Source organism: Leptonychotes weddellii, chromosome 13 (assembly GCF_054177405.1).
Source record: "Leptonychotes weddellii isolate Sample4059 chromosome 13, ASM5417740v2, whole genome shotgun sequence".
In the NCBI taxonomy this organism is placed as follows: Eukaryota; Metazoa; Chordata; class Mammalia; order Carnivora; family Phocidae; genus Leptonychotes; species Leptonychotes weddellii.
This window is the reverse complement of record NC_138381.1, coordinates 16,130,483-16,150,341: the sequence shown is the minus strand read 5'-3', so window position 1 is coordinate 16,150,341 and position 19,859 is coordinate 16,130,483. Positions and strand designations below refer to the sequence as shown.

At 44.3% G+C, this 19,859-nt stretch overlaps 1 protein-coding gene and 1 long non-coding RNA gene across 5 annotated transcripts in view; one reads left to right on the top strand and one right to left on the bottom strand.

The window, feature by feature from the left end:
* The window catches only part of ATP8B1 (ATPase phospholipid transporting 8B1), a 135,857-nt gene that overhangs the window by 38,130 nt on the left and 77,868 nt on the right, over positions 1–19,859 (bottom strand). For all 4 annotated transcript variants that reach the window (XM_081801123.1, XM_006736928.3, XM_081801124.1 and 1 more), the window contains exons 3-15: positions 18,631–18,728; positions 16,964–17,077; positions 15,116–15,214; positions 14,956–15,017; positions 12,261–12,333; positions 12,083–12,153; positions 10,274–10,356; positions 9,999–10,157; positions 9,740–9,828; positions 7,359–7,549; positions 4,707–4,915; positions 2,187–2,230; positions 1,350–1,506 (exon numbers count right to left, since the gene is read on the bottom strand). In XM_081801123.1, the coding sequence (XP_081657249.1) occupies positions 1,350–1,506; positions 2,187–2,230; positions 4,707–4,915; positions 7,359–7,549; positions 9,740–9,828; positions 9,999–10,157; positions 10,274–10,356; positions 12,083–12,153; positions 12,261–12,333; positions 14,956–15,017; positions 15,116–15,214; positions 16,964–17,077; positions 18,631–18,728 (1,449 nt within the window). The remainder of the gene's footprint in view (positions 1–1,349; positions 1,507–2,186; positions 2,231–4,706; positions 4,916–7,358; positions 7,550–9,739; positions 9,829–9,998; positions 10,158–10,273; positions 10,357–12,082; positions 12,154–12,260; positions 12,334–14,955; positions 15,018–15,115; positions 15,215–16,963; positions 17,078–18,630; positions 18,729–19,859) is intronic.
* The window catches only part of LOC115942203 (uncharacterized), a 95,202-nt gene that overhangs the window by 65,501 nt on the left and 9,842 nt on the right, over positions 1–19,859 (top strand). The gene's annotated exons all lie outside the window — the stretch shown is intronic.

The window sequence follows — 19,859 nt, the reverse complement described above, 5'->3', positions numbered from 1 at the left end:
CCGAAATCTTGCCATTTGCAATGACGTGGATAGAACTAGAGGGTATTATGCTGAGTGAAATAAGTCAATCAGAGAAAGACATGTATCATAGATCTCACTGATATGAGGAATTCTTAATCTCAGGAAACAAACTGAGGGTTGCTGGAGTGGTGGGGGGCGGGAGGGATGGGGGGCTGGGTGATGGACATTGGGGAGGGTATGTGCTATGGTGAGCGCTGTGAATCGTGTAAGACTGATGAATCACAGACCTGTACCCCTGAAACAAATAATACATTATATGTTAAAAAAAAGAAGATAGCAGGAGGGGAAAAATGAAGGTGGGGAAATCAGAGAGGTAGACGAACCATGAGAAACTATGGACTCTGAGAAACAAACTGAGGGTCTTAGAGGGGAGGGGGTTGGGGGAGGGATTAGCCTGGTGATGGGTATTAAATAGGGCACGTATTGCATGGAGCACTGGGTGTTATACGCAAACAACGAATCATGGAACACTACAGCAAAAATGATGTAATGTATGGTGACTAACATAACATAATAAAATAAAATTAAAAAAAAAAAAAAGAATTCTGCAAAGGGGAGGTGCCTGGGTGGCTCAGTTATTAAGCATCTGCCTTCGGCTCAGGTCATGATCCCAGGGTCCTGGGATCGAGCCCCGCATGGGGCTCCCTGCTCAGTGGGAAGTCTGCTTCTCCCTCTGCTCCTCCCCCCGCTCGTGTGCTCTCTCTTCTGCTCACTCTCAAATAAATAAAATCTTAAAAAAAAAGAAAGAAAGAAGAAAGAATTCTACAAAGGAACCTACAAGTCAGCTTTGCTGGCTCCCATGCAAATATACGTTAATTATGCTCCTTCCAAAGAAAAAGACACCTTAAGTGAGCCCAGGCTCTGGTGGGTATTATTTCAAACCCCAAACACATCTGAATCTAGAAAATAAATTCTGAAATTATTTTGTGGTAAAGATTGTTCAAGTTCAAAGTCCCCTTATGATCCAGATAAGGCTTGACTCTTCACTCTCAATAAATGTCAAGTAATAACAGGGTGGGAAGATTGTGATTCTTCTAGTATCATGCTAGAGTCAATCATTTCTCTTAACGATAAGATTTCACTTGCAAAGTGATAAACACATTTGGAGCCGTAACTGTGGAGGAGCTGGACATCTTCAGAGACTGAGAGCTGGTTTCGTGCTTTGCCAACTTATATACCATCAGGGTAGGGCTCACAAATGTTCACTGCTTGAGTAAGAGACAGACTTGTCAGGCCTACTACTTTACATGCACTTGAGTTCCCAGCGGGAGCTACCTGTAAACGAAAACACTGCTCCCTGGCGTCCGAGATGCCAGAGAAACACTCACCATCAGTGCGATCCACCATGACCGTGTGGCAAACCGCCAGCAGGAAGAAAAACTGTCGAACTTCGGACTCCTTCCCTGACTGGATTTGCTCAATGAGATAGTGGTCATAAAACGCAAGCTTCCCATCAGCAAACATATTCCAGCTAAAATCGACTTGCTGAAAGAAGTGGAGAGAGCAAACAAACACGTGATTTTGAAAACGTCCACGTGGGCTTCACAAAGGACAGGAGCTTGTCTCTGAAGCCAAGTCTTTATGGAAAAGTCATCTTGGGATCTTAACACACTCTTAAGTGTCAAGTGGGCTCACACCTGTCTTAAAACAAAAAGACATCCTGTGGTGGGTTGAATGGTGTCCCCCAAAAAGATATGTGGAAGTCCTAACCCCTGGCAGCTGTGAGGATGACCTTATTTGGAAAGAAGGTCTTTGCAGATGTAATCGAGTTAAGACGAGGTCCTACTGGATGAGGCTGGGCACTAATCCAATGACTGGTGTCTTTATAGGAGGAGGGAAATCTGGACGCAGACACACAGATACCCAGAGAGTGAGCCATGGGACTATGGAAACAGACATGTAAGTGCTGGGTCTGTGAGCCAAGGAACGGCAAGGATTGCAGGCCACCACCAGAAGCTAGGAGGAGGCAAGGAAGGGTTCTTCCCTAGAACCTCAGAGGGATTGTGGCCCTGCTGGAAGCTTGATTTCAGACGTCGGGCCTCCAGAGCTGTGAGAGAATGTATTTCTGTGGTTTTAAGCCACCCATTTGAGGGTACCTTGTTACAGCCATCGTCGTGGGCAACTAATACACACCCCCAAACCCTTCCTTAAATGAAAGGACTCACCTCTATCTTGCTATGACTGTTTTGAGAAGCATCCCGATGGTCTCCTGAGAAACAAACAGGACAAAAGAAACTGAGTCTCCATCGGTGTGCAGAGGTCCCTCCCCACCTTGCTTCGGTTCTGTGGGTCTCAGCTTGTTTCTGGACAGCCCTCAAGTTTAGAACGATTTTCACATTTTTCAAGAGTTGTGAAAACAAAATAATACCTAACAAAGAAGAAAATCTGATGCAAACAATATATGGCCTGCAAAGGCTCAAATGCTTTCTACCTGGCTCTTTACAGAAGTTTGCTAACCTCCAGTCTAGAGGTTCAAACACTGGTGCCTCTGGCCTTCTACACTGCATCCTCCTCTGGGGCCAGACTCCTGTCCCTTGAAGTGCTTTACTTACCCCCAGCTCTAAAGGGACTGCCCCCATGCACATGAGGACCACTTCCTTAACCCCCCAGTATCCTACCACCTTCCTCACAGTCCCCCACGTCAGAGATGCTCCTTACGCGAAAACACATTCACGGTATAGTAGTTTTCTACAAGGAAAAAGCACACAGCGTTCTTAAGGCTCTTTTAAAAAATTGTGTGAAGTGGGTGCCTGGTTAGCTCAGTCAGATAAGCAACTGACTCTTCTTTTTTTTTTTTTTTTTAGATTTATTTATTTATTTGAGAGAAAGAGAGAGCGAGCACACAGTGGGGTGGCAGAGGGAGAGGGAGGGAGGGAGGGAGGGAGTGAGAGTCCTCAAGCAAACTCCCTGCTGAGCACAGAGCCCGACACAGGGCTTGATCCCTCCTGAGATCATGACCTGAACTGAAACCAAGAGTCGCCCGCTTAACCGACTGAGCCACCCAGGAGCCCCACGTCCAACTCTTGATTTTGGCTGGAGTCGTGATCTTGGGGTGGTGGGACTGAGCTCCACATCGAGCTCTGTGCTCACAATGGAGTCTACTTATGCCTCTCCCTCTGCTCCTTCCCCCGCTTGTGCGCTCTCTCGCTCTCTCAAATAAATAAATAAAATCTCTCTAAAAAGAAATTAAAAATTGTATTAAGTCTTTATTTAAAAGTTAGAGCATTCTGGGGCGCCTGGGTGGCTCAGTTGGTTAAGCGACTGCTTTCGGCCCAGGTCATGATCCTGGAGTCCCGGGATCGAGTCCCGCATCGGGCTCCCTGCTCAGCAGGGAGTCTGCTTCTCCCTCTCCCGCTCCCCCCTCTTGTGCTCTCTCTCTCTCTCTCTCTCTCTCACTCTCTCTCTAAAATAAATAAATAAAAAAAAAAAATTAAAAAAAAAAAAGTTAGAGCATTCTGATTGAATACAGTATTAGCCTTAACATTTTTTATAAATATACAGCATATTTCAGAACATTAGAATGGAAATCAACTTTTTCAAAATAATTATGAGGAAATACATATAAAATTCACCCCTTTAACCGTTTTGTTTTTTTTTAAAGATTTTATTTATTTATTTGAGAGAGAGAGAGAGAGCACATGAGAGGGGGGAGGGTCAGAGGGAGAAGCAGACTCCCTGCCGAGCAGGGAGCCCGATGCAGGACTCGATCCAGGGACTCCAGGATCATGACCTGAGCCGAAAGCACTCGCTTAACCAACTGAGCCACCCAGGCGTCCTAACCGTTTTTTAAAAACATTTTATTTATTTATTTGACAGAGAGAGAGAGAGAGGACAAGCGGGGGGAGCGGCAGGCAGAGAGAGAAGCAGGCTCCCCGCCGAGCAGGGAGACCGATGCGGGGCTCGATCCCAGGGTCCCGGGATCATGACCTGACCCAACTGAGCCACGCAGGCGCCTCCCACCTTAAGTATTTTTAAGGTGTACAGTTCGGTGACATTAACTACAGTCCAGCTGCTGTGCAGCATCACCCCCACCCGCTCCAGAGCTCGTTCATCTGGTAAAGCTGAAACTCAGTACTGATTAAACAATAAGTGCCCATCCTCCCCTCCCCCCAGCCCCTGGCAACCACCCCTTCCACTCCCTGTCTGTGTAAATTTGACTGCTCTAGGGCCTCATATACATGGATTCATACTGTATGTGTCCTTCCGTGACGGCTTTATTTCACTGAGCCTAGTGTCCTCCAGGCTCATCCACGGGATGGCGTGTGTCAGAACGGCTTCCTTTTCAGGACTAATACTCCGGCGTATGTGGAGACCACATTTTATGCACTCATCCACTGATGGACACTTGGGTTGCTTCCACACTTTAGCTATTGTGAATAACGCTGATATGACCATATTTGTGCACATCTCTCTCCCAGTCCCTGCTTTTGGTTCTTTTGGGTTTACACCAAGAAGTGGCACTGTTGGATCACACGGTAACTTCCTGTTTCATTTTTTGAGGGATGTGTGCCTGTTTCTGACCGCTGGCCTCTCCCCCGCGCGTGTTCCCGATGCCACCAGCGAAGCCCCCTCCGAACTCAGCCCAGAATGGCCACCAGGGCTGGGCTCGGGGATGGCACCAGCGGTTCTGGGAAGGCGGGCCCTGGTCACAGAGGCCTGGGGACCGAGCATTGGCTTCCACTCACCATATATTTGCCCATTGATGCAGCACTTCTTAAAGGTCATGATATTTTGGGTGAGCGTCCCTGTCTTATCCGAGAACACATAATGGATCTGGCCGAGCTGCTCGTTCAGCGTGGTGGTTCTCGCCTTCGCGGGCGTGTCCTTCTCAGGATAGTACATCTGTAGGTCCCAGTTGATGAAGTAACTCTGTCCAAGACGGATCACTTCCACACTAGGAGGACAAGACGAAAGGTTACTTTGGGTGGCGCTCTCGGATCCGAGAGGCAGGGAGCGGGCTTTATCTTCACCTGCGTGCCCAGGAACGAGCTGCTCATCCGCAGAAAGACAAGCCATGTGGGGTCTATGTGCCCAGCCTCTGGGTTCTCCTGACCAGACACATCTTTCTCCAGCCTTGTTCAGTGTGATTTCTCACTCACTCCTGAGTATGTCTGACCCTCAGCCCATGGCCCTGTGGGACCGGTGACATGGTGACGATGTGGCAATCCCTACTCTCTTTTCCCTCATTCCCGTGGCACCCGGGGACAACTGGAAAGGCTGCGCTCACCTTTGCCCCTAATTGGAGGTGAGGGTCCACCAGGTTACAGACCCTGTGTGCTCACAAGTAGGCCCTAGCGCTTTTGGTAAGTAACTCCTACCCTGTGAAAAAGCATAGTTTTTCCCCCTAAATTCTTATGAAGTTAAAGAATGTCCCAAATAAGATATTCTAAAAGAATCATCTTAATTTTAAAACTCTAAGGGATTAAATATATCTCAGTTATAAGGAAGCTGTTTAAATATTCAGCCAGTGTTGAGTGGGCAAAAGATGTCTTTATAATAAATTAAAGAGAGGGAAAAAGAACTCTTTCCCTCACCCTATAAATATTTCCTGAGTGCCTACTATGTACAGACATAGGAGGCCGCATCAGCAAACAAAACAGACAAAATCCCTGCAGAACATCAAAGCAGGGAAGATGAAGACCAACAGGGAACGGAAGTGACATTTAAGATAGAGTGGGTCAGGAAAGGCCAGCGTGATAGGGGGATGTTCGAGCAGAGGCCTGAAGGAAATGAAAGAGCAACCATGTAGATAAGAGGGAAAAACATTCCAGGCAAAGACCAGAGCAGGTGCAAAGGCTCTGTGGCAGGTACTTCCACCACATTGAGGAGCAGCCAGGGGGCTGGAGTTGAGGAAGCCTAAGGAGCGGGAGGCGGTACAGGAGGTGATGGCGTGGGGGGGGACCAGACCACGCCGGGCCTTGTGGGTCATAGGGTGGCCTCAATAACGAATTTATCCTGAAGGAAATGGAAAGCTACCGCAGGGTAGAAAACAAAGCAGAATGACCTGATCCGACTTATGTTCTAGAAGGACCTTCCATGTTCAAGAGAAATAAGGAAATCACATTAATCACATGACATGACTTTTTAAAACCGAAACTGACACACACAGTTTATTTTATAACATACAGTTTTAAACAAAATAATCTGTTTAATAGCTCCCTCGACAAAGGTAAAACTCATCTCAGTTTTTTTTTGTTTTTTTGTTTTTTTAAGTGACTGCAAACACATGGCTCCCCAGGGCTCTACTTCATGGTAAAGGAACAGCAATAACTACATATAATAAGATTACAAAGAAAACAAATGCACATATAATAAAATTAAAATAAAACAAGTACTTCTAATTACAGAAGTATATGTGATCTTGTATGTCTCTGGGTTGTTACTTAATTGGCACTTAGAGGAGACTCTGGCTGCTGAGGATGTTCCAAGACACAGCTCCCCTTCCAGTGGTCTAAAATCCAACTGATAAATGAAGCAAACCCTGATGTTAAAGAAGGAAAGAAGTGAACGAGGAAGAAATCTCACCAAGCAAGGCATCACCACTTGTCAGAGACAGGACCCTGCCTCCTCTATTGTGGTTGAGACTGAGATGAGAAACAGAACATTCTGAGAGGCTGACAGAGGGCGAGGAGAGGGGCATTCCCATTGGAAAGCAGTGGCCAGCAAGCATTTTACAAGCAACAGACGTGCCAGGTGGTAATAAGGAAGACCCAGCTAAGAGATTAGGAAGGCTCCTGAGGGCGCCTGGGTGGCTCAGTTGGTTGAGCGGCTGCCTTCGGCTCAGGTCGTGATCCTGGAGTCCCTCGATCGAGTCCCGCATCGGGCTCCCTGCTTGGCAGGGAGTCTGCTTCTCCCTCTGACCCTCCCCCCTCTCATGCTCTATCTCATTCTCTCTCTCAAATAAATAAATAAAATCTTTAAAAATAAAAAAATTTAAAAAATTAAAAAAAAAAAAAAAAAGGAAGGCTCCTGAAAAGGAAAACAACTAAGTTTTCCCATGACATTGGACATCTCCACCTTGTCCCAAGGCCCCTTCTGAAGCCTGGGCTCTGAAGTCCCCTGAGAAGGAATCTTACCCAGTGAGTGACTTCTGAACTCTGGGGGTCTCATCGGCAAAGTGGTCAAGATACAAGGCGCTGTGCGGGGCGCAGAGCAGACACTCCGGTGTTCATTTCCTTTCCTTCCATTACCCCCAATCCTGAGACGAACGTTATTTTCTTACTTGTTCTTTATGGCCTCAAAGGCCAACAATTACTGATAGAAATGAAGGTGCAAAGTGGGGAAAATGTACGACATACTTCCCTTAAAGCAGAAGGCCAAAGAGAGGAGAGCCTTACCTGACATAGAGAGAGATGGGCACCATGGTATTTAGAATAATGATGTAGCCCCAGAAATTTAGGAATCCACGGTAGGAGGGTGTATAGTCTTCTCCATCATAGAGGTACCAAGAATAATTGCCAACTTGAGCTTCCCAGTAAGCATGGCCAATGGCAAGACCCGCAGAAACCAGGATGAGAACAACAAAGATCTAGAAGACATGAAACATTTAAGTGTATTTGGAAGACAGATTGCCAACTCCCAGAATGTCATAGATGCTAACTAACCTTACTCAATACTTTGCATGTTAATGATAATTTAGTAGTCTGTAAAAACAACACACTTAAAGGAAAAACGGCACCATCAGGATGCTTTGAAAGCCTATTTGAGTTCTATCATTGACTGATCTATCCTACATAACACATCTAGGTACAGTTTTGTCCCCAAAGCTATAGTTTGAAAGAGAAAGTGGTGTCTTACATTCAAATCTTTAAACATCCTCATATTACAGGGCATTCGATCCATGGCTTTTAGTTTGAATAATATTGTACTGTTTGGGGAAGGTATCTCAGCATGAAATAATATCAAACAATGCTGACTTGGGATGCTTACAGAAAATATTTGATGGAAATAAGTTTTATTTTTTTTTATTTTTTATTTTTTTTTTGGAAATAAGTTTTAAAATAGAAGTTAAGGGAATTTTACCCAGATTTGGGTAATTATTCCTGAAGATTTAATTATCACTTCAAGTTTAAGATCACTTAAAAAGCGGCACAGTAAGTATATCCTGGGGCGCCTGGGTGGGGCTCAGTCGTTAAGCGTCTGCCTTCGGCTCAGGTCATGGTCCCGGGGTCCTGGGATCGAGCCCCGCATCGGGCTCCTTGCTCTGCGGGAAGCCTGCTCTCCCTCTCCCGCTCCCCCTGCTTGTGTTCCTCCTCTCGCTGTATCTCTCTCTGTCAAATAAATAAAATCTTTTAAAAAAAAAAAAAAAGTATATCCTGTTAGGAAAATTATGAGGATACACTTAGGGGATGAAAAGTCCACTGTCCTCGTAGTATTTGGATATTTATGGGTAGGAATACAATTTCCAAGGACATATTTACATTTCTGGACACAGATTCCAAAAGTGCTATATCTCAAAACCACTACGGCACAAAGAACTCATTGTGAATACTTTGGCCGTAACCAGGACAATGACACGGAAGACGCACTTGAAAAGTTCAAAGTTTTCACGAAATGTGGTATCAGAGAAAAACGAGCTGTTTCTTAAATTAGTATATTACTTTTATATGACTTTAAATATGTATATGTAAAGTACTGTAAGTTTTAGAAGTCCCTAAAAGTTTATGTATTCAAATTAAACTAAATACTTGGGCAAAAACGAATTCTCATTGGGAAATTAGAGGACTGCCTAATATTTGGGGCCAGGCCTGAGATGCTATCCTCAAACGACTTGCTTGGAAGGTTGGACTTTGGCTGGCATCTGGGAACTTAGATTTTGGAAGGGTTTCCTTATTCCTTATTCCCTGATAAGAATGGCTCTTTGTGCCTGTTTGTGTAAAACAATATGGCTTATGCCAACCACCTGCATTCCTTCAGGGAATCTGGAATTTTAGTACGTGCCTGGCAGATGGTGCCTATGTGACCAGATCCCAATAAAAGCCCAGGCACAGAGTCTCCAAGGAGCTTCCCTGGTATGGACAACATTTCACATGGGCTGTCACAAATTGTTGCTCAGGGAATTAAGTGTGTCTTGCCGTGTGACCCTCCTGGGAGAGGACTCTTGGAAACTGGCACCTGGCTCCCTCCAGACTCTGCCTCATGGGCCTTTTGCCTTTGCTGATCTTGCTTTGTAATAACTTACAGTAAGTCATAGCTATGAGGGCAACTAGATGCTCTATTCTATGAGTCCTCCTAGTGAATCACGAAACCTGGGGGTGGTCTCGTGGACCCCTCAACACACCTTTTATTTAGCCTTGCCTTTTATGTAGACTTATACAGCATATGTCAGGGGGAAAAGTTTGCTTTTAAGAGAACTACCTCTTGGGGAAACTAACAGCAGTAAAATCAACCCTACATTGACTCTAGGAGTCCAGTCCCATGAACTTATCTTGGGATCCCTGGTTTTCCAACTGGTCACTCTAGTTAACAAAATACTCAAGCACTCAGAGGCCCCTACAACTGGTATTTCCATTCTCAAAAGGATTCTCCTATTAGAGGTATGGCATTTCTGAGAAAAAGTAGGAGAGTCCTCTCTCTCCCATCCAGCCTTGGGACACCGCACGTGTTCTTCTACTTGGCTTGCAGAGGTAAGATTTCTCTGCACAAGAAAAGCATACAACAACATTACAGCAAAAGACAGCAGTCTAGCCTCTTATCTACTGAAATAGAAAATAAGTACCGTATAAACCATGTAGTTCATCAAGTAATCAATTTTAGTTCTTTTAAATCTGGTTTTCCCACTATTCTTCATTATTTTAGTGTCAGCACCTAAAAGTGGAAAATTCAATACGATCAATAGTTGGGAAAATCAATTCACGGTCATGTCAATAAAATTACTTTTCCTTTGGTTTCGATGGAGAATGAACAGAAGAGCAATCCTTTCCTTTAAATCTTAAAAGCACATATCAGATCAATTTCCCAAGAAACTCTGAAATTACCTGCAAAAATGACCAATCCATGGCAGAAATCCGTGTTCCTAATTACACAGCCACGTAACAAAATTTTATCTGCATCCAGAGGAAACCTTGTGTTTCTCCAAAACAGTGTTCCTGCAAACTTATCTAGCCGATTATTGGGTTCTTCACATTCAATAAAACCTTTAGAAAAATATGACTCACATAAGTACTCACATACGAAAGATTTTCTGGTTTTAATTAATTGGGACTGAGTTGAGCAACAAATTTAAAACAAAGTAAGACATATTTGCACAAACCATCAAATGTTGTCAGTGAATTTTCTCTTTGGAGATACTGGTGTGTGATTTCAAGTGCCATTTTGAACTTTAGATTGGTTTCTCTAAAGGGAGAGGAAAAGAAAATTAAATGAATAAAATTTGGAGCTCGAAAAGGAGTATAAGAAAAACTGTACAAGGTAACATTAGGTATACCTGGAAGCAAAGGCTAGATCATTAGCTTTTCTGATTTTCAAACTCAGTTTGCTTTGGAACTTTGGGTTTAGTGAGGTTATTTCCTGAACTATAGAAAAACTTCTGACTTGGGAAATGTTGGTCCCCTTCGCTGTTTGTTTTAAGTGGGCCGATATGGTTGGGACAGAGGCATCTACAAGCTTCCTGTCCTCCTTCTTACTAATTTAGCTTTCGCCACCAGCCTAGACTATCAAACTGCTATTTAAAAACTTAGCTCCGAGGGCTGTCTGGGTGGTTCAGTCGGCTGAGCATCGGACTCTTGACGATCTCAGGGTCATGGGATCGAGACCTGCATTGGGCTCCGTGTTCAGCGCAGAGTCTGCTTGAGATTCTCTCTCTCCTCTGACCCTTCCCCCTCCCCTTGCTTGTGCTCTCTCTAAAAGAAACAAATCCGGGCGCCTGGGTGGCTCAGTCGTTAAGCGTCTGCCTTCGGCTCAGGTCATGATCCCAGGGTCCTGGGATCGAGTCCCGCATGGGGCTCCCTGCTCCGCGGGAAGCCTGCTTCTCCCTCTCCCACTCCCCCTGCTTGTGTTCCCTCTCTTGCTGTCTCTCTCTCTGTCAAATAAATAAGTAAAATCTTTATAAAAAAAAAAAAAAATTTTTTTTTAAAACTTAGCTTCTAATATTTAATCGCACTAAGATGATTCTACAAGACATATTTGCTACAGAAAGTGTTTGGACTCTGTCAACCTACTATTTTCCAGATCCCATATCTTTGAAAGATAATTCTACCTAGGAAAGGAGGTGGGAACCTTAACCCCCAGTACGTGGCATTTCCCACCCACAGAGCAAGGAAGGCGCATGTTCTGGAAAAAGAAGAGTCGGGCTGGGCATTTGGGCGCCGGATGGCGATACCGCCTTTACAGGCCGGACGTCCTTTTGTGGGCTCCACGAATACTGACTCTGGGGTTCCCCTATATTCAGATGCTGACCCGTGGCCCTCCACCTTCCCGTTCAGTTTGTTCTGACAGGGCATGTTGGGATTTGCTACCTTTGGAAAGCTTTAGAGGCTCTCACTCATGGGAATAATGGCCGTTTTATGGGAAAGACTGAGCAATTGACTAATTCATAGCGCAAAGACAGACCCAGTTTGCCTGAGATGATTTCAGCTCCTGCAAAGATTAAATGAGCTAATACATAATGCTAACGCAACAGAGCAGGCACTCAATAAATGCATTCAAAACGGGTCAAAAGCAGAACATTCTTCTAAGTGGTAGTGTTGTGACCAGAGCCAACAAAGGGAAAATCCAAAATTGCCTATTGACAAGTACTTTAAAAATCTGGTTTTTTTCTGAAATAGCTTATATCGATAGTCATTCGTATGTGTCTGGACACCGCTCAGCTGCTTACAAAGGGCTCAGGCATTGACCCTTTTACCTTCCCTCAAAGTTGGGGGGGAGGGCAGGTTTGAGAGCCCCCCTTTACAGATGGAATTGGAAAAAAGAGACATTGGTCCGCTAGGGACACTGTTGGACAGCCAGCAAGTGCTGGAGGCAGGGCCAGATCTCAGGGCTCCTTTTCATGATGCAATTTTCAACGGAATGAATGTGCCCTCAAAGGTCAGTCTTAAAACAGGCCTGGCGAACACCCGCTTACCCGTCCAGTTCAGCTGTTTCGACGTAGCAGAGGCTGTTGGGCTCAGAGCTGGACAGCAGGAGGACGTCAGCCTGTTCAAAACAAAACACACCGATAACACAGAGATCCCCAAGGCGAAGCTGAGCACCAGAGCAGCTGGGAGGATCAGGGATGAGGGATGCAGGGCTTATTCGCTTACCGGAATAAAATCATTTTTTTTCAGACGAATGACATCTCCAACTTGAATCTCTTTCCACTTGGCAACCTTGAATCTAAATATTAAAAATAATAACAGTTTATTGGCTTTTTCAAAGTTACTGGCAAAGGATTTGGAATTATTCTTTCTAGAAGCCAATGATTCTGGGGAAAACGTGAATTTCACAGAGAAAAGGGTTCCTAAAAGTTCAGCCATTGAATGATGAAACCACATTAAGAGGTCACGGGAATCACAGTCTCCTCTAAAGGAAGCAGTGGTGATGGGGACCATTTTGATGTGTTCTTTCCTATGTCACGATACCTGGCATCTCCTTTGTTTTTGCTCTTGTCCTGTACTCCTACCTCTCCTGTTCTCTGTCCTCTGGGTTATCCACCACCTGCTCAGGATGCAGGTGGTCCCGGGGCCGGAATGCATTCTGGCTCCCACACGGGCCCCCTGGAATCCTCTTGGAACTTTAGAACGTGCCTCCTCCCTATTGTGTAAATTACCTTTCCAAGGAGTGCGTTGCGCTTTCATAAGTCTAATAAGGACATTGATAAAATGCAAAATTAAATAAGAAGAGGACTATTTTCAGTCTTAAATTTCATAGGAAATAACCATTTAAATGTCTAAGAAATCGGGGTGCCTGGGTGGCTCAGTCATTAAGCGTCTGCCCTTGGCTCAGGTCATGATCCCAGGGTCCTGGGATCGAGCCTGCATCGGGCTCTCTGCTCCACGGGAAGCCTGCTTCTCCCTCTCCCACTCCCCCTGCTTGTGTGTCTGCTCTCGCTCTCTGTCAAATAAATAAAATCTTTAAAAAACATAAAAAATATATTAAAAAGTCTAACAAATCAACATCTTTTTTAAACATCTTTTAAAACACAGTAGTCTGTTTTAAAGATGTTCACATATAGAAAAGGTATCCCTAATAGATATTGTGAATCTATCACAACTAATAAGCTTAATTTTTTTGGAGGCAGAAATCCAATTACCATGTGTGTCCTCCCATTAATTCATGGATAAAAGAGACCTGGAGTTGAAAATATATATATTTTTCATTTTAAAATACATTCTAAATATATGCCTATATACCAGTTTCACCAATTTATTAGAATTTAACACACAATTCTTAATCTTAGGATTAAAAAAAACTTGGCTCATCTTTCAATAAAGGAAATGGTGGTTTACATGTCAGTATCTGTAAAACTGTAAATTACAGTTTGCATATGAGTGTCAAATTATAAACGAACAAGAACCTTCTTTCACAGCTCTCTGGGGATATGAGAGGCAATTCTGTTTGAACCCTTCCACTGCGACATGTAGTTTCCCCTTGGGAGGTTGCACTGCCCTCCCTACAAGGTCCGAGTCCCCACACAGGCTTAACCCTCCTCCAGGAGGGCTGGGGCCACAGCCCTATCAGATACGCACCCTGACCCCCAAATCTAAGGCCACTCAGAGCTACTCTTTACCGGTGGAGTTAACCAGGCTGTGGCCTCTTGCCAGGGTAATGCGGGCTGGCTGTGAATCTTACCACTCTCCATGACAGTGATTCTAAGTGATTTGAAAGGTAACCTTCAGAACAGAATCCATTTATTTGGGAAGGAAAAAAAGCCATCCAAACAGACTGACATAGTCTGTATGTAAATTAGACACAGTGGAACTATGCCTATAAATCACCTTCTCTTTCTCAGGGTCGACACCTAAAAAAGTCTTTGAATTGGGCCTTCACACTATTTTTTTCTTTCTTTTTTAGTGAAGTGTAATTGATATATAATATCCTACAGTTTCAGGTGTACATCACAGTGATTTGGCATTGTCTTAGTCACTATTTTTAGCACCTGACTTTGTGGTTCTGCCCCCAGGCACTTGCTCAAAAAAAACAACTCATTACTGGTCTGTGAATTGGCACGTTGGTCACAGTTGACAATGTTTATTGAACATTTATGGAGCACTTTTGGTGTGTTGGAGGCTCTGATGGACCAAAAAAAACACACAAAAAACAAATACCCAACCAAATACCATCAGGATAGTCTCCCTGAGAAGCTTGCAGTTCAGGACAGAAGATGAGACACCTACACCAATAATTCTAATAAAAGTCAGGCCATAATAAGAAAGAGGAAAGCAAAATGCTCTGAAAACGCAGTGAAGGGAGAAATCACTTGAGCTGGAGAATCAGGAAAGGGGTCAAGATGTTTGGGCGAAATCCTGAACACACAAGTTTGGGAACAGCAAAGATGGGAGCTCCAGGCTAAAGGAGTAAACAGTGTAAACAGTGCTGGGGCACCTGGGGGGCTCAGTAGGTTAAGGGTCTGCCTTCGGCTCAGGTCATGATCCCAGGGTCCTGGGATCGAATCCTACATCAGGCTCCTTGCTCAGCAGGGAGCCTGCTTCTCCCTCTGCCCCTCCCCCTGCTCATTCTCTCTCTCTCTAATAAATAATAAAAGCTTTAATAAAATAAACACAACAGTGCTGATACTGTAGGGCCCAAAGGGCAAGCACCCGTCACCCAACTTGGCTATAGCCTCTGGGTCATGAGGAGAGGACCAAGTCTTAGTAAATTAACAGAGACCCTTACAGTGAAAAGGCTGTTGGGCTGACTGCCTTGTAAGTTCAGAAGAGTTGTCTCTAAGTATGTTTCTAGACATAGTCATCCACTCTATCCCTGTAACTAAGTGACAAATTAAGGAAGGCACAGTACCTGCCATCCTTAATGACTTCACACGTCCTATTATTGATTTCATTATCCATTTTATGGCGAGCCTTTAGAAGAGAGAAGGAGAAAGGTTATTTTAATCATCTCAAAATAGAAGGTATCTATTCCACTGCAGTGAGGAGAAAGTTGCACGAGCAATTCTTACCACGTCGTCCACCAGGTCTTTGATGGCTGTGATGCCCAGCACCACGAGCAAGGGAAACAGGGTGGTATACCATGCCAGGGTCGAGATTTGAGGGATTGCCTGCAAGAAATACAAGGAAGGAAGACTTATGTGCCCATGAAGGCATGGCTTCTGTAGGTTACTGCTAATTCCAACCTCCACCATCACCCAAGTCTACACCCTGCAAGCCTGCAGGAAAGGAAAGGCATGCAAGCTTCCAGCCAACCTTCTTCCTGCCGCCCTCTCTGGCTTCTGGCCTCCAGGAACAGACCCCAGAGGACATGCATATAGCAGGCTCTCCAGGGCTGGTGGCTCAGCCAGTGGTCCCTGAGGGTCTCAGGCTGGAGGTCAGGACAGCAGTAGGTAGTGGCTGCCTCCGAATGCTCATGACGGCGTTGGGCATCTTTGGGGGTCATCACTACTGGTCCGGCTGAGAAAGAGGTTGGCCTTGCAGGAGGCCTTGCCCCCCTTAAGACAGGCTTCAATTCGGAACAAAAGATTGGGAGGCAAGTTTAGTAAAGATCTCTCGTAATCATCCCATGGAGCATCAGGCCATATTGTGTAGTGGTTAAAATGACAGGCTTTGCAGAGAAGTTCCTGGATCCAAATCCTGTCCCGCTCTCCTACTCAGGGCTTTGGGATTTTGAGCAAGTTCCTATACCTCCCCAGGCCTCAGTTTCTCTGCAAAATTAGGAGGTTAGGATAGCCCTTGCATCACAGAGTACAAGAATTAAGTGATATAACAATGTAAGCAAGTGGCCGGCTAAGGCTATAACTATTATTCTAATTTAAATTGCTCCATCTTTAAGAGAAGATGATTGGGGATTGGTTGGAAGACAGAAAGATCATTTGCCACATTATTATCAATGTGTGTAACTCCCCTTTTCCTTGCTAGAAGGAAGGTAGGGAAAAATAGCTCACTTATCATACAGCATCACCTTCAAATTTTGGTGTTTGTCTCCACATGGGTCTGTTTCAAAGGTCCCTCCTGATAACAGGACCATTCTATACTATCAAACCAGTAGATTTCATACCCTACCAAATCTGCTGGGTATCCGTTTCTCTCTCACGTTTCCTCACCACTTCCTGCACCCTCCATCCCCACCCGGACACACACACGCTCCCATTTCATGAAGCCTTCCCGAGCGAATCCCAGCAGATGAGACTGTTTTCCAAATCCAATGCTGAAAGTAAAGAATCTGATAAAACCAAGTGGCTATGCTGTCCTTTGTAGCCTGCACATCAGGGGCTAAAGGTCGATACTCTGGCAACTAGAGGGTGTAGAGTTCCTTTGATTATAACAACAGTTTCTAGACAGGTAAAATTAACACTCTCCAGATAAGTGAATCCTTTGCCACAATGGAGACAAAGACTCAGGAAAAGAACAGGCCTTTTGTCCATGTAAAATCAGTTCGCAAAAATACCTTACTGAGAATCATGACCCAAATATTAAAACAAATACATAATATTCTTGAAGAAATCAAGCATCTGAAGAAAAAACAAAGGGCAAGCACACACAAAAATAGAATTTTAAGGTACAAATCATTTTACAAAGTGAAGGTTTTAATTGTATTCACTTCAGGAAAACCAGTTTTAACACTCACATCAGGACGAAATAGAATTTTTAAAAATATAGAGTTAAAATATCTCCATTTGCTTCCTTTCCCTGTTCACCGAACACTGTCATCCTGGTTCTGTATGAGGCACTATTCCCTTACGTGCAGAACCCTGATATTAATATAACGACTTTCAAGATTATACATGTCCACAACCTCAGTGTTACTGAGTCGTCATAATTCAAAAGAGATTTAAGATATCAAAGGGCATTACCTGTAAGATAAGAAGGATCAGGAAATAGAAATTGGCTGCTCTCTTAAATTGCTCAAACAAATTCATCGGTAGAAAGGAAAACGCATTATACTTGTATGTTTTAATTGCATTATTCTGTTGGGAAAAAAAAAAGAAAGAAAGAAAGTCATTCTACATAAGGTCACACATTTATCCCAGTGTAGACACACCTGCAAAAATCCTTAAAGCCTGATGGCCTACGGTGACACAGGGACATTAGCCAGAAAGACACTGAGATTTCCTTTACGCCTTTAATTCTAACCAGGCCTCCTTGACTCCTTGGAGGCTCAGTAACAAGTAACAAGAAGGAGACACTTCCCCCCAAAGGATCTCCGTGGCAAATCTGGCTGTGACCATGTGGATGTTGCTGGCAGATTCCTTGACTCCTCAGAGCCTCTTAGAAAATGGGGCAAAGGGAGACATCAGTGTGGACCACAAAGCTGGAGAAGGAACACTCTTTTCCTCGAGGGATGAAAGCTACCATGTAAAGGAAAAGACACTGTTGTGTGTTGAACTGTGTGCCCCAAAAGATACGCTCAGGTCCTAATCCTGGGACCCGTGACTGCCATCTTATTTGGGAATGGGGTCTTTGCAGATGGGATCAAGTTAGAGAGACGTCACACTGGATTAAGGTGGGCCCTGATCCAATGACTGGTTGTTCTTAGAAGACGAGGAGAGCTGGACACAGATGTGGAGATGCACAGGGAAAAGGCCATGTGAAGACAGAGCCAGATATTGGAGGCATGTGGCTACAAGCCAAGGAACGCCAAGGATTGTCAGCCACCTCCAGAAGCTGGGGAAGAAGCTTGGAACAGACCCTCCCGCAGGCCCCCCAGAAGGAACCAACCCTGCCAACACCTTGATTTTGGACTTCTGGCTCCCTAACTGTAAGAAAACGAACTTCTGTTGTCTTACGCCGGCCCATTTGTGTCCCTGTTACAGATGGCCTAGCCAACTAAAAGACACATTACGACACAAAAGCGAACGCTTGACAGGTGTTACCGTATGTTAAAGGTAATAAGGATTTTTGAGGTGAAAGTATCTTCAAAGTCTCTAAATCTATCACAGGCAGAGAAGGGGGAGAGAAGTTATCAAGATCCTTTCAAATTCTTATTACCTTCAAACATAAGGCTTCTGTGACATTATTGTAAATTCTTATATAAAATGTTAAGAAGGCACCTGGGTGGCTCAGATGGTTAGTTGTCTGCCTTCAGCTCAGGTCATGATCCCAGGGGTCCCGGGATCGAGTCCCTCATCGGGCTCCCTGCTCAGCGGGGAGTCTACTTCTCCCTCTCTCCCTGCCTCTCCCCCTGCTTGTGCTCTCTCTCTCCTTCAAATGAATAAATAAAATCTTAAATAAATAAATAAATAAATAAATAAATAAAACGTTAAGAGAGCTCTGTGCACACATAGAGAGAATTTCAATCTACATAATTTTGTTTTGGTCTGTGTCAAGTCACTCCTACTCACCTTTATGAAACGGAATGTGATGTATAAACATGATATTCTATAGAACAGACAATGATTATCAATGGCCTGGGCCAGGGATGATCTGGAAGGCAGGTGTCTCACAAAGCTGGTAAGCATAATGGCTACTGGAAAAAACTGGCTCTTAGTAAAGAGGATTTAGAAAGTCAAAATCAACTTACCGCATACTTGCTCTCCTTAATACAAAAGAACCTTGTTTTCATGAAATGAGGTTGTTCATGGAAGCTTCGATCATTTGCTTTGACTTGCCACGTACAATCTTTTAAAAAGAAAGAGAAAAAAATCCATCAAGCGGAGAATTAGCATATGGTTATGGGCTGAATTGTGTCCTTCCTGAGTTCAGATGTTAAAGTCCGAACTCCCACTCTGTGCCTTGGAATATAACCTTTATATTATAATATGACCTTTATATTACACAATGAGGTCATTACAGTCGCCCCCAACCCAATAGGACTGATGGCCTTCTAAAACAAAGTAAATCTGCACACAGAATGCACAGTGGAACGATGAGGTGAAGTCACAGGGAAAACCTGGCCACCTACATGCCAAGGGGCGAGGCCTAGAACAGTCCCTTCCTTCCCTTTCAGCCTCTGGAGGAACCAACCCCTGCCCACACACTGATTGTGGACTTGCAGGCTCCAAAATCTGTGAGATTATAAGTTTCTGCTGTTGAAGCCAGCCAGTTTGTGACACTTTGTTATGGCAGCCCTAGCAAACTAATGGACATGTTGTAATTTGACCAACTGTCCATAGAACACTGGAGTTCTAAAAGAGTAATCCTCGTTAAACATGACCCAAACAAAATCCCAGAGCCCTGGAAGGTCACAGCTAAATTAAGCCAAATTATTATTTTCACACTCATCTACTTGGTTTGTAAAGTTTATCATCCATTAAATATTTAGTGAATGGATAAATCAAAGAAAAAGGCCATCACTGACTAATTCAACACTCTTGGGTCCTGATCACAGATCAGCGTCCACTGCTTTATCTCACGCGCTTAATGTCACATCCACAGTACTGAGCGGACTCAGTCCATTTAGTCGGCATATCCGAATTCCAAGGAACTTTAGAACGTCCACAGCATCTCTACTGCTGGGGGGAACATTTCTCACCCAACAGGTGTCTCATGAAACCCTTCTCCCTAGCCACCCCCCCTCCCTCACCGCCCGGTACTAACTCTTTCTAACCAGATTCTCCTTGGGGATAGTTTTCTCCACGCTTAGTGGAAGATGCTATCTACGGGTTTAGTAGAACAATTCCTAACTCTGTGAGATCACATCTTCCTCATTCCCAACCTAACCACCAACCACGTTCCTAACATCTGTGCTTATCATCCCCTTATTTTTCTGTACAGGTTTATTAAGTAAGCACCACCACCACCCCACCCCAC